The sequence below is a fragment of the Nematolebias whitei genome, chromosome 3, assembly GCF_014905685.2.
Source record: "Nematolebias whitei isolate Nwh7 chromosome 3, NemWhi1, whole genome shotgun sequence".
Classification (NCBI taxonomy): domain Eukaryota; kingdom Metazoa; phylum Chordata; class Actinopteri; order Cyprinodontiformes; family Rivulidae; genus Nematolebias; species Nematolebias whitei.
This window is the reverse complement of record NC_056500.1, coordinates 13,320,304-13,337,346: the sequence shown is the minus strand read 5'-3', so window position 1 is coordinate 13,337,346 and position 17,043 is coordinate 13,320,304. Positions and strand designations below refer to the sequence as shown.

The following is a 17,043-nucleotide window of genomic DNA, read 5'->3' as shown; positions in this document are numbered from 1 at the left end:
AACATTTGGCTGAGATGTGACCGTTTTCATTCATTCTGACATTGAAAACATTGAACACTACCATTTTCAGCCGCTAGATGGCACTTGAGTGGTATGGCATGCCGTTGTGTCATGTAATAGGTAAAAGTGGCTATTAATGACACAATCGGTTTGCCGTCGACTGCCACTTTTGCCCAGCTTTGGGATCATGCCTGGAGCAACCATAAATCTGTTTCGTTTCGCTGCGCTGCTCCGATGAAATGCAGCTAATTTGACCACTGAAGTGCATTTATTAAGTAAAAGTTCAACTGAGACACACCTTTACTATAATGTTGAGCAAACAAATAATTGTTTTTAGGTGGTTATCTTGTTAAATTTCAAATAAATGCACAGCGGGTCGTCCCTCTGCGCTCCTGCTTCTGCGTATCGGGTTTTGAAATGCAGCTGATTTGACCGTCAAAGTGCATTTATTAAGGAAAAATTAGACTGAGACTCACCTTTGCTATATCCATCCATCCATCCATTATCTTTTAAACGCTTCTTCCATTTTTGGGTCACGGGGGTCGCCGGTGCCCATGTCCTGCAATCACTGTGCGAGGGGCGGGGTACACCCTGGACGGGTCGCAAGTCCATCACAGGGCCACATAGAGACAAACGAGACAAATAACCATTCACTCTCTCACTCACACCTAGGGACAATTTAGGGTTGTCAATCAGCCTAACATGCATGGTTTTGGTCTGTGGGAGGAAACCGGAGCACCCGGAGGAAACCCACGCATGCACGGAGAGAACATGCAAACTCCACCCAGAAGGCCCCCGGACCGGGATTTGAGCCAGGGACCTGCTCACTGAGAGGCAGCAGCTCTACCAGTTGTGCCACCGTGCTGCGTACTTTGCTATAATTTTGAGCAATTATATAATTGTTTTTAAGTGTTAGTCTTGTTAAATTATTGTTAAAGTCCTCCCATGCACGCTTCTGCAGCCACCATTTGGCAGCCAATCGATTTCTGGAACAACACCGACCCACATTTCCTGGTTGTCAGCGGTGACACTCAATAGATGTGACCTATATGGCGAAGCAACATATTTATTTTTTTCCCCACTTTATTAGACATATTTGGACTGATGTGACTTATATGGTGGTGCGATGTGTACGGTGCAAAATGCGGTAGTTCTGCCTGTTTTGTTGTTTACAGTTTGTTTTTTTTATGGCAGATTTTTACATGACACACTCTATTCAGCAGGATCCAGCAGGACTTTTGGTCCTGTTGGATTCTAAACACGTTTTACAATATAGTACAACCAGTACTCCCATCACCTCTGAAACCATGTTGCTTTTCTGTACAACTGTAAGTGAAAGTTGAGGAAATTACATCATGAGGTGACTCAACCTCCCTCCATAGACATTAGTGTATGTGCGAGTGGGCAGTGATGGAACATGGAAAGAATTCATGTCGGGAGGAAAAGCTCGTTTGTCAGTAAACACAGACGCTTTAAAATTTTCTCCTTCGGCCTGCCTCATTTTCTCCCATCCTCACCTATTGCCTCATAGGGAGCATTGGAGTTCATTTCTAGTGGTGACATCATACAAACACTGTGATTCCGATGAACTGTGTGATTGCATTCAGTAGTTACAGAAGCCAGTTTTTATTATAATGCTTTATCTGCAGCTGGGGATCACATTAAACACTTAAACATTTGGTTTAAGAATGACTAATGCCCCTTTAAAATAAATAAATAAATAAGTAAAACTTCTTCCCCCCACACATAAAAATATTGTTAAAACATTGATGCCTTCTTTGGATTCTGATTGGTAAATTGCAAATAACAGTTTATTTTAAAGGTCTTATATTTTATTGCCATACCTCATCCTCCTAAAAAGTTACGAGTCACGTTTGTTCCATCTCAGGTCACTTATTTTCATCTAAAATGTGAATATAAATTATTGAATAAACTTCAATTGAGCATTTAATTCACTTTTGTCAATAAACTAACCTCTATCATTTGTCTGTGTTGTGGACTTTTGTTATTGATTAGCTGTACTATGGAGATTATGTTTTAATTAACATTTTATCTCTCAACTTTTATGTATTTAATCCATATATGGACAGGGCAGGCCAAAAGTACAAGGCTTTAAATCATGATTTGATGCTGATCAATGGCAGCACGGTGGCACAGTTGGTAGAGCTGCTGCCTCTCAGCGAGCAGGTCGTCCAGGTACAAATCCTGGCCTGGGGGCCGACCTCGGTGGAGTTTGCATGTTCTCTCCATGCATGTGTGGGTTTTCTCCAGGTACTCCAGCACAGACCAAAAACATGCATGTTAGGCTAATTGGTAACTCTAAATTGTCCCTAGGTGTGAGTGAGAGAGTGAATGGTTGTTTGTCTATAAGTGTTCCTGTGATGGACTGGAGGAGACCTGTCCAGGGTGTACCCCGCCTCTTGCACAGTGATAGCTGGACATGGGCACTAGTGACCCCCACAAGCTGAAAAGGAAAAAGCGGGTAAAATATGATGGATGGATGGATGCTGATCAACCTGTAAAATAACTCCTAGACTTTGTCTCACTTTCAATTGTTATCTCGACTGTCAGTTTGATCTCTACTGTCCCCTAGTGGTAACTCATGTAAATTCAGCAGATAAAATCAATTCAAATCAGGTTACTCAACTTAAAGATGCTTTTTGAACAGACAAAATGTAGCTGCTTTAACAGTCTAAAGTTTAACGTTAAAGTGTAATTGTAAAAAAAAAAACAAAAAAAACATAAACTATAGGAAATAAAACAACTATTAAGTCAAGAAGTGCCATGTACACTTGCTGGACAGCCCTAATGACAAAAGTTACCTTCCTCCTTTGATTTCCACAAGGTACAGCAATGGAGTCTCAATGCTCACGGAAAACACTAAAATACCACAAGAAAATAAATAAATAAAAAATCAAAATGGTCATAACAACGTCTGAGCTGATTTAGCAGTCCGTTGATCACATAAGGGGGGTGCTCAAACAGGGCAGTGAATAATTTTGGGGAAGACTTTCATTTAAAGTTTAAAAGTTTAAAAAGTGATTTCCGCCCTACAACATGTTCTCAATTTCCTGAGTAGAGCCGAGCTGTGATGCTGTATGGGACCTGAGAGCAGACTCAGGAGGATTGTGTCACCATACATGACTGAATGGACCTGCAGTTCTCAGTGTAAAACCTGAAGAGAAGGGGTGAGAGGATGCAGCCCTGTGGAGCACCAGCTGAGGTGGCGAGAGTAAAAACAATGTTATTTTTGACCAGTAATCTCTGGCCTGCTTGTAAGAAAGTTTATTATTCATGGGATGTCTGTGAGGCAAAAAAATAAAACAAACAAACAAAAAAAAAAAAAAAAAAATATATATTAAACAATCCCTGTTGCTTGATAATCAGCAACAATGAAAACACTGTTGGGGTGTCTTGTGTGTTATTTAGTCAGAGCCATAGTTTCTTTATTTGTCATTTGCACCACATGCGGTACATGTGGTGAAACGAAATTGTGTGCACGGGGTCCCAGTTACATCCAACACAAGTATTAAAATGTAAAATAAAAACATAATAAGATCTAAGCTATGAACTAAGAAAAAAAAATAGAAATACACTAAGCACTAGTAGTACAAAAACAATACGCCAAACAGCAGCACAAACATCTGTGTGAGCAGATGAGGATGAATGAACACAGCAACATGAAACAGATCAGCAGCAACATGAAACAGATCAGCAGCAACATGAAACAGATCAGCAGCAAGGTGATGTGATTTTTCACAGTGATTATTCTGGTTAGATATTCATGAGTAACAGCTTCAGGGTAGAAGCTGTTCCTCAGTCTAATGGTTCTACACTTAATGCTCCTCAACCTCCTTCCTGAGGGGAGCGGGGGAAAAAGTGTGTGCTGGATGAGTGGGGTCCTTCATGATGCAGGTGGCCCTTTTCCTGCATCTGGAGGTGTAGATGTCTGTGATGGTGGGGAGTCTGACTCCAAATCAAAATTGTAGAGCTTCCTGCACCATCTCTCCAGGTGTTCCACCTCCTGCCTGTGGATGGACTCATCGTTGTTTGTGATGCATCCCACCACCGCTGTATCGTCTGCAAACTTTACAATATGGCACCCTGGATGGATAGGTGCGCAGTCATGCGTGAGCAGAGTGAACAGGAGAGGGCTCAGCACACAGCCCTGAGGGGAGTCAGTTGTTTACCAAAAGTTCTAAAGTTTCCATCATTTTAGAATACGAAACAGAATTTTTTTTATTACATTTATTGTAAAAAAAAAAATACAAACCCTGAAACAATCATACAGGGAAAGCATCATAGATCAAACACAGAGGTTAACATTTTAGTTGTCTTACCTTTGAGGCAACTTTTACTGTGATTCATTTCTTATTGCCTATTAAAAATGTGCTCATTATTAATGCACATAGCAAAACCAGAACAGTAGATAATGTCATTTACAGTTCACGTATAAGAGAGCACAAAATCTATTGCTTACATTTTAGCTAATCTTCCATGTTAATGCTACATAAATAATATATAAACTGACACTTCTTGCTGTAGTTTGACCCAGGGTGCTCATATCTGTAGGTAATGTAAAAAAAAATAAATAAAAAAATTAAAAAAGGCCTGCAAACAACTCTCGGCGAGCACTAAGCACATGTGAGTCCAACATCCACTGAAAAACAACAAAAACGATCCCTATATGAAGATAAATAAATGTAGGATAGCATTAATTTACACTACATGTGTGGTGAAACTGTACAATCCAGTCAATAACTTGTTGATTAAAAAAATACTTATTTACAGCCTCTGCTGCATCAGCCAAAGTAAAATAAAATAAAGCAACATCTGTATGTTTTAGCTAATGTCTGTACTTAAAAACTTCAGCTGAGCATTCTTTTAAAAAAGTAATTATTCTATTGATTGTCTATTCAAAATATAGATTTACCTGCAGCTTTATATCTGTTTTACTGCACTGCAACATTATTTTGCTGAAACCAGAGTGTTATATTAATAATATTAATAACCACCAGCATGAATTCACTGAGTTGCATTGGTTTAAAGTGAATTCCTGTTCAGAAATTCTCTGGTGTGGATTTATCTCCGGGGAAGGTTGGCGTAGTTGTTTCCTGGAGCAGTTTCAGCATTGACCTTACTGTTTAACGTTTCTGCAGACTTGGACACAGTTAGGTAGAAATGGTTGACGTAGTTGTTGCCTGCTGAACCATCAGTGCAGCATGTTTGGAGGAAGCTGTCTCCTACATAAGGGTCTTCTTTCTTTGGAAGCTGCTCATAAACGTAACTGTTTTCTCCATCGCAGATAAAAGTCAGATCTTTGTTCAGAGTCACATAGTCTGGTAGGACTTCAGTCCCAGGATCTCCATCTTGGGTGGAGAAGTGTCCATCAGATGACATGAGTTCAGAAAATTCTTCTGAGGACTTTTCTGATCCTGGAATCTCACCTTCAGACATGACCTCTACCACTGATGACGTGGCTTCTTCAAAACACTGCTTAGTCATGACAGGTGGACCCTGTAATGTGAGGACAGGAAGTCATATTTAATTTTGACATTTATATACAACAGGAAGCTGAAAACTGGTACAGTGACAGTATCAGTGTGTATCATTAATATGAATATTTTAATGCAGACATGGTCAACGAACAGCTTGAGGGCCAAAAGTGGCCTTTGGACAATTTCCATCCGTCCCCCAAAACTCTTAATTGAAAAGAAAACAACTTTTTTTTAAAAGTTGATGAAAACGTTTATGAATTAAATTTAAGGAAGTTTAACTTAAACATCTTGGATACATAAAAACCTTTAGAATAAGGCTATTTTTTAATTTGTGTTTCTAGAACTAGACTGAACCTTAAAGACTCCAAAAACTCAAATATATAACTTTTTTACCCCAATATGTATATTAATATATTGTCGCACGAGTCATATTATAGAAATTATTTCTCTTCAATGTATTTGGGGGACATATTTTTTATAGAGCATCTATCAACTATGTCACAAGAAAAAGCGTGAAAAACTTTTTTTTTTTAAAAGAATTTGTGTCTTAATTAAAGTTCATGTTGCAATTCTCTAAGCAGCCCTTCTATTGCGTTAAATAGTTTTGATTTGGCCCTTTGGGGGAAAAAATATAGTTGCCCACCCCTGTTTTTAATGGAATATTTTGAGGTGTAATGCATGTGTGAACACATTTATTTTTGTTGTCAAAGAATTCACCCATTTCTGCTGGTTGATGTCTGTCAGGAAGCCGTGCAGAACCTTTTCAAGATTGGGCACTGCTGGCCAAAAATACTGCTTGAGCTTGCTTTAAACACACACAAAACAACAGATATTTAAATTGCGGAGGATGAAATTTAAACGGTTTAGTCACTTGGAAAGTAGGATTTATCATTTTCATCAAAAATATCCAAAAACATGGAAACACAAAAGTATTTTGTCTGAAAAAAAATGGATGAATGACTCTTCGGTTATCCCAGTTTTGTGAATGAATTGGAAATAAACAAAATAAGAATTACCTGCGGAAATAACAAACAATGCAGATGAAGGTGATGGCTATGGTCAGCAGGGGGACAAGGATATACCAAAGGAGCAACAAGTCTGGAAACAGTCACACACAGTAAGGGTGGCAGTAAGGTACATTTAGGACAAACTTTTTAAATACATGGATGGATTTAAATAAATACACAATGTATTAATAAAATCAACTAAATCAATTTATTTGCTGAAATTATGCAACTTTGAGTTCATATATAATAAAATCCCATACATAATAAGTTTGGAAATCTTCACCATTGATTTTTAATTGTATTTATTTATGTAATCTTTCAGCTCACCTGTGTCAGCTGCGGTTTCACCGGTCAACACATCCGACCAGTCACTCCAGTAGCCTGAGTAAATGGGTCCAGTTGGTTTAGCTCTAATTTTAACACTGAACTGGGAACCAGACAGGACCTTCACACACGTGTTAGTGTCGGTGCCCTTTATCATCTGCAAACATTGTAAAAAAGACTGATTTAGTCATTTTATTCATTCATTTATTTGCTTCTTAGTTTTAAGATTTCTCTGTATTGATTTGATAAATGTGTTAATGCCCCATATGTACTAAATTACAAGTTGGGACATATTTTTTCTTGACTTTAGCTGGGAAGGATGCAGCATGCCTCATGGGTATTTCAAGGTTTGGAAATTAACAGCTTTATCGCCATCTTGTGGCAAGATGAAGAATTGTACAAAAGGAGCAAAAAGCTTTAGATTTAACATCGATCACAATCATTGTGATCGATGTTAAATCTATCTATGTGATCGAATTTACTTATAACATATCGGATATGTTATAAGTAAATTCTAATGTTTATTTCTGACCTACATGTTTGTGTCCAATAAAATTGTTCATATTTTCCAAGGCAAAGTTACAAGTCTACTTCAAGAATGAAAGCATAATGCTGATTCACGTATAAGTTTACACACTTTTAGTATCTGATAAAAGTTTTAACTGGATAGTAATGAACAGCGGTAATATGCATTATTTATTTTTTAATGAATAAAAATGTAAAGGTCATGTCTGCTAGTTAACTTTTTATGAATTCACTTTGACCTTTTTATTGAATGCATTTTGCAAAACTAACTATATAAGATTTGTTTAGACTTTTTTTTTTGTTTTTGATTCACACAATTATTTTGATTACAAACAAAATACAATTGTCCTGTTATTAACAACAAAAATAGTTTCATGTTCACATTAGAAATTGCTATTATATTATATATTGCTATTTATATTTTATTGTAGTCACACTGAACATGATAGGTGGTGTATCTTTAACTTACGCTCCACCGTTCGCCTCCTTTGACCTGGACGTTAATTTCGTACTGCAGATGGCTCGACAGAGACAGAAGAGGAGCTTCCCAATCCAAACACAACTTGTCTTTCCTCAGCTCACCTTTCAGGTGGCGTGGTGGAACTGTTTTAACTGTTAATTATATTTAAAAAAAAACTGACAAAATTACAAAATAAAAGCTTTTTGATAATTAGAATGACAGAAGGTGGTGTAATTATTGAAGCAGCATAAGAAAAGCAGAAAAAAAACTGTTAGAAATGCAGGAAAAAGTGTTCATGAGCAAATATCAACTTTGAAACTGCCTAACTTTACATTTGTTAAATCTAATGTGTGAATATAAATGTGCCATTATCATGACTTTCTGTAGTAGAGCGGTAGTTGTTGTTTGGAAACTGAATTACAAAAAAATTAAGTTGACACTTTTATCCCATAATTACAAACCCAAACTAAAATTTAAAAGAATCTAACAATGAGAACAACACTCACTCAGGTTGTTGAGCGTCAACGGTTCACTAAAGAAAGTTCGGTTGATTGAATCTGAATTTCTGCTGAGCTGTATCTTTATTTTCTTTAAGTTATCTCCGTGGAAATAACACGTGTTGCTGACTTTCCCATCAGGCAGACACTCGGCCCATTCAGTCAACTGCAAAGGTTCCCTGCAAGTGTTCATAAGATTCATGTCACATGATTATCAATTTGATGCCAACAAAACATTAAAAAACTAAAAGTTATGGTACAGTTATGAGTAAAAAAAAGACCTTGAATATATCATATTCATTCATTCATTCAACCTTTATTTATACAGGATAGCCTCATTGAGCCACGAGGACTCATTTACAAGAGGGGCCTGTTCTAGACAGAACATATAAAGTACATACAACAATAACAGTAATGAAAATAAACTACAGTAAAAATGCAGTTAAAAGAGTAGTGTATAAAACAATAAATCAGGGTGCTGTAAAACAGGGTGAAATACTAAAAGCAATAACATATTTGCTTTGATTTTTCCATTGACATTATCAAATGTTTGAAACTCCTTAAATAAATTAAGGAGGACAGCTTCAGTTCCTGTTGCAAGGTGTTCCAGGTTGCAGGAGCAGAGTAAGAAAATGCCTTTTTGCCAAGTTCAGTCTGCACTGAGGGAACGCTGCAGGTAATGATGGACTGAGAGTGCATAACTGCACTGACGGCATAACATGTGTGAGGCCATATAAGAAGGTAGCAGACCAAGAAGAGATTTATAGAAGAAAATGTACCAGTGTGAGAGTCTATGTGTACAGTAGATAATGATGACCAACTGACCATTGAGTACAGAGTGCAGTGATAGTGTAGTTACAACCTGTTGTGAATCTTAGCGTGCCATTGTAGACAGCATCCAATACCTGCAAGGATCTGGCAGGGGCATTCATGTAAATAATATCACCATAGACAAAGGCCGCTATGAAGGTAGCAGTTAGAAGGTGTTTTCTGGCATTCAGAGTTAACCAAGATCTATTTCTGAAATGAAAACTAGTTTTAATTTCAGTTTCTTTATCATGTTTTCGATATGTGGTTTAAAAGAAAGATGTGCATCTACCAAAATTCCCAGTTATTTGTAAAAATCTACAAACTCGTTAGGAACACCATGCATGGATGAGATAGGAGGGAGAGTTGCTGGCACTGACTTTCTGTTAAAAAACAACATCCCTTTGGTTTTCTCAATTTGAGATGGAATAAGTTTGACTGCATGATGTCAAATGCAGAGTGTAGAAGCTGGAAAACCTTGGCAACTGTGTTAGCTCGGCAATAGACAACAGTGTCATCAGCATAGAGATGCAAGGATGTGTCAGGAATGTTTTGACCTACATTATTTTTATAAATTGTAAAAAGAGTGGGACCTAAAACTGAGCCTTGTGGCACACCATTAGTGACTGTTAGGTGAAGTACCATTATGTTGAATACATTAGACAGTTTGAGTTCCTCACTGACAAATTAGGATCCTAAACAGGATTTCAGTATTATAAATGGAGAATAAAGCCTCTCCTGAGGATGAGTTATTAAATTATTGGAAATTCAGGAGGCAATAGGAAATATTTAGACAAACAAGATGCAGAATCTTAATGAAATCTTGAGCCTCTGAGCAGCTTCTAAATTAGTTACAAAGGTGTAAAGGTGGTTCAATATGACACAAATAGTGTGTGTTATTGTGTGTCACTGTGTGTCACTGTGTGTTACTGAAGCCCACAGATCACACACAGAGGAAGAGTGACATCATGCTGAGGTTAAAATAAAAATTAAAACAACTCAAGGCAGACAAATATAGCTTTAAACATTACTTTCTAATTCTACAGACTGCAGCCTCTCCCTCTTTGTGTACCTTGCGTTTATTAATATTTTTGTTTCTTTTGAGTCATATCAGCCACATGTGCATGACAGATTATTTTCAAATTAGTTTTTTGTAACTTTTATATTCTGATGTTGCATTTGTTTCAATTTGATAAATGGGAAGATGAAAATTCATCAAACTGCTCAATTAAAATGATCAAATCAGTGACTAAATATAGAGCGTGCTTTATTATACCCAAAATTCATCTTGTAGAAAAGTTTGTCGATGCTTTTTGCTCCGTGTGCAGTTCCATTCCAGCGACAGGTAACATTTTGCAGGTCAAAGGTGCAACCAAGAGATATTTCATCTGAAAGAGAAACAGCATAAATAATTTTGATTCATTTATAGGAATCAGTTCCTTCTCCGTTGCTCTTTTTACACGCAACACTTTTCTCAGCCTGTTTGTACCTGCACTTTGGGGAACTGAGGCTCTCACAGGTTGGGACCACCTGCTCCAGTGCCCAGTATCTGATGAAAAGGCTAATTTCACTGCAACCTGGACTTGGACCTCCTCACCTGGTGCCAGAGAGAGCTGGAGGTGTTTCTTCTTTCCCTGAAATCACACAAATATCATTTAACTATTTGACTAAAGAATCAATATATTTTTTTTAAGTTGCTGTAAAATGTAGGTTGCCACGATAGCATCTCAAAAGTGGAATTTTAAGTAAAAGAAATAAATATGAATATTATAAAACATAATGGTACTTGTGTTGTCTTTTTTCCAAAAGACTTGGAGAAGTATTGGATTCTGAACTCGTCTTCCTCCTCCATGTGTTCCACGGCTTCTGCATCCCAGGAAACATCCAGCTGCCCCACGTGGCCATTTGGCTTTACAGATACATTGAAAGGGGGTTTCAAAAGATCTGAAAGAATTAAAACATCCAGAACACATTGAACTTGGTGACCAGAATATCACACAAAGGACAAGCTAGAGGCTTGTTACAGTTCATCTCCATCAATTATTTGATGAGGAATGAAATCTTGTTAAACAAATAGCTTACAATGATCTTCCACGCTCACTATTCGACTATAGCGGACGGTGTTGTTGGGGCGGTCCACCACGTGAATTAATATGTTGGTGTGCAAATAGACATGTTTCTGGGGAAATGAGCAGACATGCAGAAATCTTCCATCTTCTGTTCCATGGAAAGACATGTCACATCTTGTTCTTGGCACACTTGATTATCAAAATGGATAAAAACAGAACAGGAAATACTTATTAGTATCATTACAAATGTAGAAGCTTGATAATGGTGTGTTTATTTAAATCAGGAGTGTTTGAGCAGAGATGCCTGCAGGACAAAAAAGGCAGCTGGAGCTTGAGGTTTAAAAATATATATATATAAAAAACAATGGTTTAAATCATATTTATCTGATTGATTCCAGTTTGTAAATATAGATAATGAATCTTCTTCAAACACCAAAATTGGTCATGGAGTTCCTCAGGGTTCAGTACTTGAACCAGTACTCTTTACTTTATATATGTTTTCATTAAGTAAAGTTATTAAACAGCATGGGATAAATTCAATTACTTAAGTTGCAATCATGTTTTAAATGCATAAAAGCTTGGATGACCCTTAATTTTAAGCTTTAAAACTCAGACAATAAAGAGGTTGTGGGTTTTGGACCTGAGGATCTTCTGCAGTCTTTCACATTCTCTGGATGGCTTTACTTTGGCCTCCAGTTGTAAAGTTAAACATCTTGGTGTTATTTTTGATCAGGGCATGTCTTTTAACCCACATATTAAAACTGCTACCAAAAACACTTTCTTCCACCTGTGCAATTTCACTAAGATTAGAAACAACTTGTCCAAAAATGATGTAGAAAAACTGGTTCATGAATTTGTCGCATCTAGGGTGGACTATTGCAATTATTTACTATCTGGGTGTCCAAATACTTCTTTAAAAAGTCTTCAACTGATCTAAAATGCTGCTTCCAGAATCTTAACTGGTGTTAGTAGGGGAGATCATATTTCTCTAGTTTTAGCTTCTCTCCATTGGCTCCCTGTCAAATTCAGAATATGATTCAAATCTTACTTCTAACCTACAAAACTCAACAACCTAGCTCCATCTTATATTACATATTACAGATCTTATTGTTCCTTATTTTCCTAACTGAGAACTTCGCTCTCAGACTGCAGGCTTACTTGCGGTTCCTAGAGTTTTTAAAAACAGAATGGGAGGCAGAGCTTTCAGTTATCAGGCTCCTCTCTTGTGGAACCAACTTCCAGTTTCCATCCGTGAGGCTGACACATTGTCCAGTTTTAAGACTAGGCTTAAGACTTCCCTTTTTGATAAATCCTATAGTTAGGGTTGGCTTGGGTTTCCTGAGCTATCCCTTAGTTATGATACTATATGTTTAGACTGCTGGAGGACAAACTGACCACATTTCTTCACTCTGCTACTGTCTTTACTTACTCTGCTCAACCTGTTTTATATTTGTATTTTTTTTTTTTTTTATATATATCCTTGGCATGTTTTTGTCTTTCAGGTTCACCTGCACCTACATTTGGACCTGCCATTCTGTGTTCGTCTGTCTCTCCTTCCTGTCCTCTCAAACCCAGCCGGTCAAAGCAGATGGCCGCTTGTCCTGAGCCTGGTTCTGCTGGAGGTTTCTTCCTTTTAAATGGGAGTTTTTCCTTTCCACTGTTGCCATTGTGCTTGCTCAGGATGGGAGACTGCAATGCAGCGAAGAGTCAACGACTTTTCTATGTATGTGAATGTTTCTGTAAAGTGCCACGAGACATCTTTGTTGTGAATTGACGCTATATAAATAAATTGATTTGAAATGAATTGAACAATATATGGTAACTCGTGTGTCATTTAATAATTTCTGCATTCGTGGTATTTTTTTTTTTACAATCTTTCAATTGTAACCTTGTGAATTTAATAAAAAAAGATGTGTGGAAAACAATTCACACTTCATCAAACAAATGCTTAGAACAACTTCTTTGCAGCACCAATAAAGAGCATCCCCATTTGTGTGAGCTTCTCTTGTGGATTTTTTTGTTGTTGTTTCACATCCTTCAATGTTACCTCAGTTGTGCCTCAGCATTTCCATTAAGATGAGATCTGGACTTTGACTTGTCCATTGCAGCATTTGATTTTTAATTTAATTATTTTATTTTCAGTCATTCTGATGTTGTGGGGGCAGCAGCTTGAGCTTGGAAGCCCACACATCTCTTTCCACAGCCACCTCTTCATGCTGTTCTGGGAGGATTCCAAGGTGTTCCCCGGCCAGCAGAGAGACATACTGTAATCTCTCTTGTCCTGTGTCTTCCCCAGGGTTTCCTTCCAGTTGGACATGCCTGGAACACGTCTGTAGGGATGTGTCCAGGGGGAATTCTAACCAGAATTCTGAACCGTCTCAGCTTCTCGATGTGGAGGAGCAGCGACTCTACTCTATTCTCTCCTAGATAACTGAACTTCTCACCCTATGTTTAAGAAAGAAACCAGCTACCCTGCAAAGCCAACTCGTAAGGACTGCCTGTATCCGCAATCTCGCTCATTCAGTCTCTAGAGTTTGTGATCATAGGTGAGGGAAGGTATCTAGACCGACATGTGAACAGGGAGCTTCATCTTGCAGCTTAGCTCACTCTTCACCATGATGATTTGGGTGGCAGCTGAAAGCAGCATGCACTTTGACCCTAACTTACCAAAGCAGCATATTTAGCACTGTCCTAAATATTTTGTAACAATATACTTTTTCTCATGATTAAATAATGAAAACAACCCCATTATGCTAGATTGCTACAGAACAGCAGTTGCATTTCTGAGATAATTACTGTCTGTCTTGCTTTTGTGTTCAAACACATTTAAAAATTCCAGGTCTGCAGAAAATGTGTTTTCAGAGGGGCTACAGTTGGTCTAATGTTTGTGCTATTGTTTATATAAAGTTATTATTGCTTTTTCAAAGATCCGATAGGGAATATTATTTATTTGTTTATTTATTATTTATTTTATTAATATTTTTGATCCAAAATAGGTTGTATTTTTTTTCATCTGTCATGAATCCATTTTGTGTCACAGTAAAAATCTCTAAACCTCTTATGAACGTACTTTGAAAGACTGTAGAAGAAATCAAAAGTTTTGTTGTCTGCGGTCTCCAAAAAGCACGTGAAATCGCCTCCAGTGCGAGTGAAACATTTAGGATTCTCCTCATCCTCCAGGACCAGAACATCTGCTCCAGACAGGACAAACATACATAACACACAAACAACAAGCAGGACTATTAGTAATGATGTAAAAAAAATAGTTTTTTTTTTTGTATGTTTGTTTTTAACCACCAACCTTTGCTTCAAAAATAGAAAAAAAAAAAAAGTATTTCTTTAAACTAATAACAAATAATCTCAGGTTAGGTTGAAGATATTTTATCCTATTTGATAGTAAGATATTCCTGTTGTAACAGAATACAGTACTGTACGTTGTATAAAATCCTTTAGCACAAGTATTTTGTTTTCATTAGCTGTGATATATTCCAGTATCTCTGGAGTGCACAAAAACATAGAAACTTGCTTTGATGGTTTATTACCTTGCAAAGATAAACTTCCTGTAAGCTTTGTTTTCTACAAAGTATAAGATATAATTTTGTCCCCACTAATGTAATGTTTTAGCTAAATTTAAACAGTTATCCAAGTTTACAAATGTATATTTAAAAAGCACCTAAAAACAGTTAAACCTAAGAAAACACTGCAAATCATTTAACAGGATGCATTTGTATAAAGCCACAATTAAACTTAATAAAAATAATAAAAATAAACTGTATTTTAGAGTATAAAAAAACAGACAGCAATTTTAGCAACTTTGTGCTGTTTTTGCTCATTATAATTTTTAACAGTAAAGGGACTTCAGCTGTTCAAGTAAACAAAGGGAAACCTATTCAACTGTACATGAGCACATATAGGCACCGACAACCCCCATGACCCAGAGAGGAGAATGGACTGTACTTATATAGCGCCTTTCTTATCAAGATACTCCAATCACTTTACAACACTACCTGTGCCCTCATTTACACATTCATACAGCACTCTACAATATCTACACAAAGATTAATCAGTGCTTTATCACATTCATACACCAATGGGGCACACATCAGAGGCAATGAGGGGTTCAGTGTCTTGCCCAGGGACACTTCGGCATGTGACTGCTGATGGAATCGAACCCCCCAACTCTTGCATTGGAGGACGACTGGTCTGACCACTCAGCCACCGTAAAGGCAATAGTTAATGGATTGTTGGATGAGCAAACCAAAATAAAGAGATTTTCTTCCATACCTTCATTCGAGAGCTGACTGACACGCCAGATATTTCCATTATTAGCACATGATCCTGACAAAAAAGCTTGAAACCAGAAGCCAATAAATAACATCTTCCACCTGCAAAGGCCACACATTGTGAACTGCTTTGTTGTGTCCTCTGACGCCCCTGGCTCTTAACTCAGCCCACATTTGTGTCTTTTGTGTATGAGTAGTTTGGAGCAGACTTGTGGGGAGGGTTCAACTGGGCTGAGGGGTTGAGCCAAAAATGCACGTTGTGTTTAAAAAGGGAAGTGTTTTATTATTTTTTTTAATTATTTTGCATCTTAGAAGTTGGCACTAAGAAGGCCGTTCTGGAGAGTTATTGAACTATAAAATGTCGTATTTGTTTTAGTTAAAAACAAGAAAAATACTAATGCAGCTGTCTGGAAGCTGTCTGAATTTACTGGCCAGGTTTGCAAATTATTCTTACTTCCAAAATATATACAGTATGTATGTGTGTATATATATATATATATATATATATATATATATATATACATATCCAATATTGGAATTGATTAAGACAGAATTTGATAAAATACAAACTTGGTTTAAACTTAATAAATTATCATTACATTTAGATAAAACTAAATACATGATATTTAGCAACAAAAGAGAACTGTTGATGATCCATTTAAAATTGAGGGTGTTGAGATTTGTAGAGTTAATGAGATGAAATGTTTGGGTGTAATCATTGATGAACAGCTAACATGGAAAAACCACATAAATTCTGTAAGAACAAAAATATCTAAATCTATTGCAGTACTATACAAAGTCAGGTAATCATTAAATGGTAAAGCTCTGTACATGTTGTATAACACAATCATTGTTCCACATTTAATCTATTGCATTGATGTTTGGGGGAAAGTGTGTAAAACATTTACAAAACCTATTTTTATTTTACAGAAAAGAGCTATAAGAATTATCACCAGAAAGCATTACAGTCACCCATCAAGCACATTATTTTATCAACTGAAGTTATTAAAGTTCCATGATTTAGTAGATTACAGTATTTTATCAGTTATGTATAGGGCTCAAAATAACACATTACCATTAAATATCCAAAAAAATTTTGTTAAAAGACAAAGTTGTTATAATCTTAAGGGGATAGAGATATTTGTCAAACCAAAATTCAGAACTAGTCTGAAGGGAAGGTCTACCTCAATCCAAGGAGTTGGATTGTGGAATGGTCTAGAGAGTGATGCTAAAAATGCCAAGTCAATGTGTGCATTTAAGAAAAAGATCAAAGGTGGATTGTTAACAAAGTATATATGAAGCAGCTAAGTTTGTGTTTTGCAATAGAATTAGAAAAATTAGAAAGAGTTATTCATTTTGTTCTGTTACTTGAAAAGTATTATGATTGAAATAATTGTTTGAAAAAAGATATAATAAGATTTTTTCTTCTTTCTGCTGCCTTTCATTTTAAATCTTTTGCATTTTGTATCTTTTTATATTGTTATGGAATTGTTTTGTACTTTTTTAAAATGAATAAACTTTATACCACACCATACCTTACCAAACCACACACACACACACACACACACACACA

At 36.7% G+C, this 17,043-nt stretch overlaps 1 protein-coding gene across 1 annotated transcript; it reads right to left on the bottom strand.

Annotated features, from left to right (window-relative positions):
- Positions 1 to 5,082: 5,082 nt before the first annotated feature.
- mpl (MPL proto-oncogene, thrombopoietin receptor) lies at positions 5,083 to 15,589 on the bottom strand. Its single transcript, XM_037698059.1, has 12 exons — positions 15,472 to 15,589; positions 14,258 to 14,378; positions 11,201 to 11,376; positions 10,905 to 11,062; positions 10,608 to 10,752; positions 10,395 to 10,506; positions 8,321 to 8,490; positions 7,824 to 7,966; positions 6,833 to 6,986; positions 6,515 to 6,596; positions 6,216 to 6,303; positions 5,083 to 5,517 (listed from the first exon to the last, which is right to left on the bottom strand). Exons 1-12 carry the CDS (start codon positions 15,587 to 15,589, stop codon positions 5,083 to 5,085), a joined length of 1,902 nt encoding a protein of 633 aa, XP_037553987.1.
- Between the last annotated feature and the right edge of the window lie 1,454 nt (positions 15,590 to 17,043).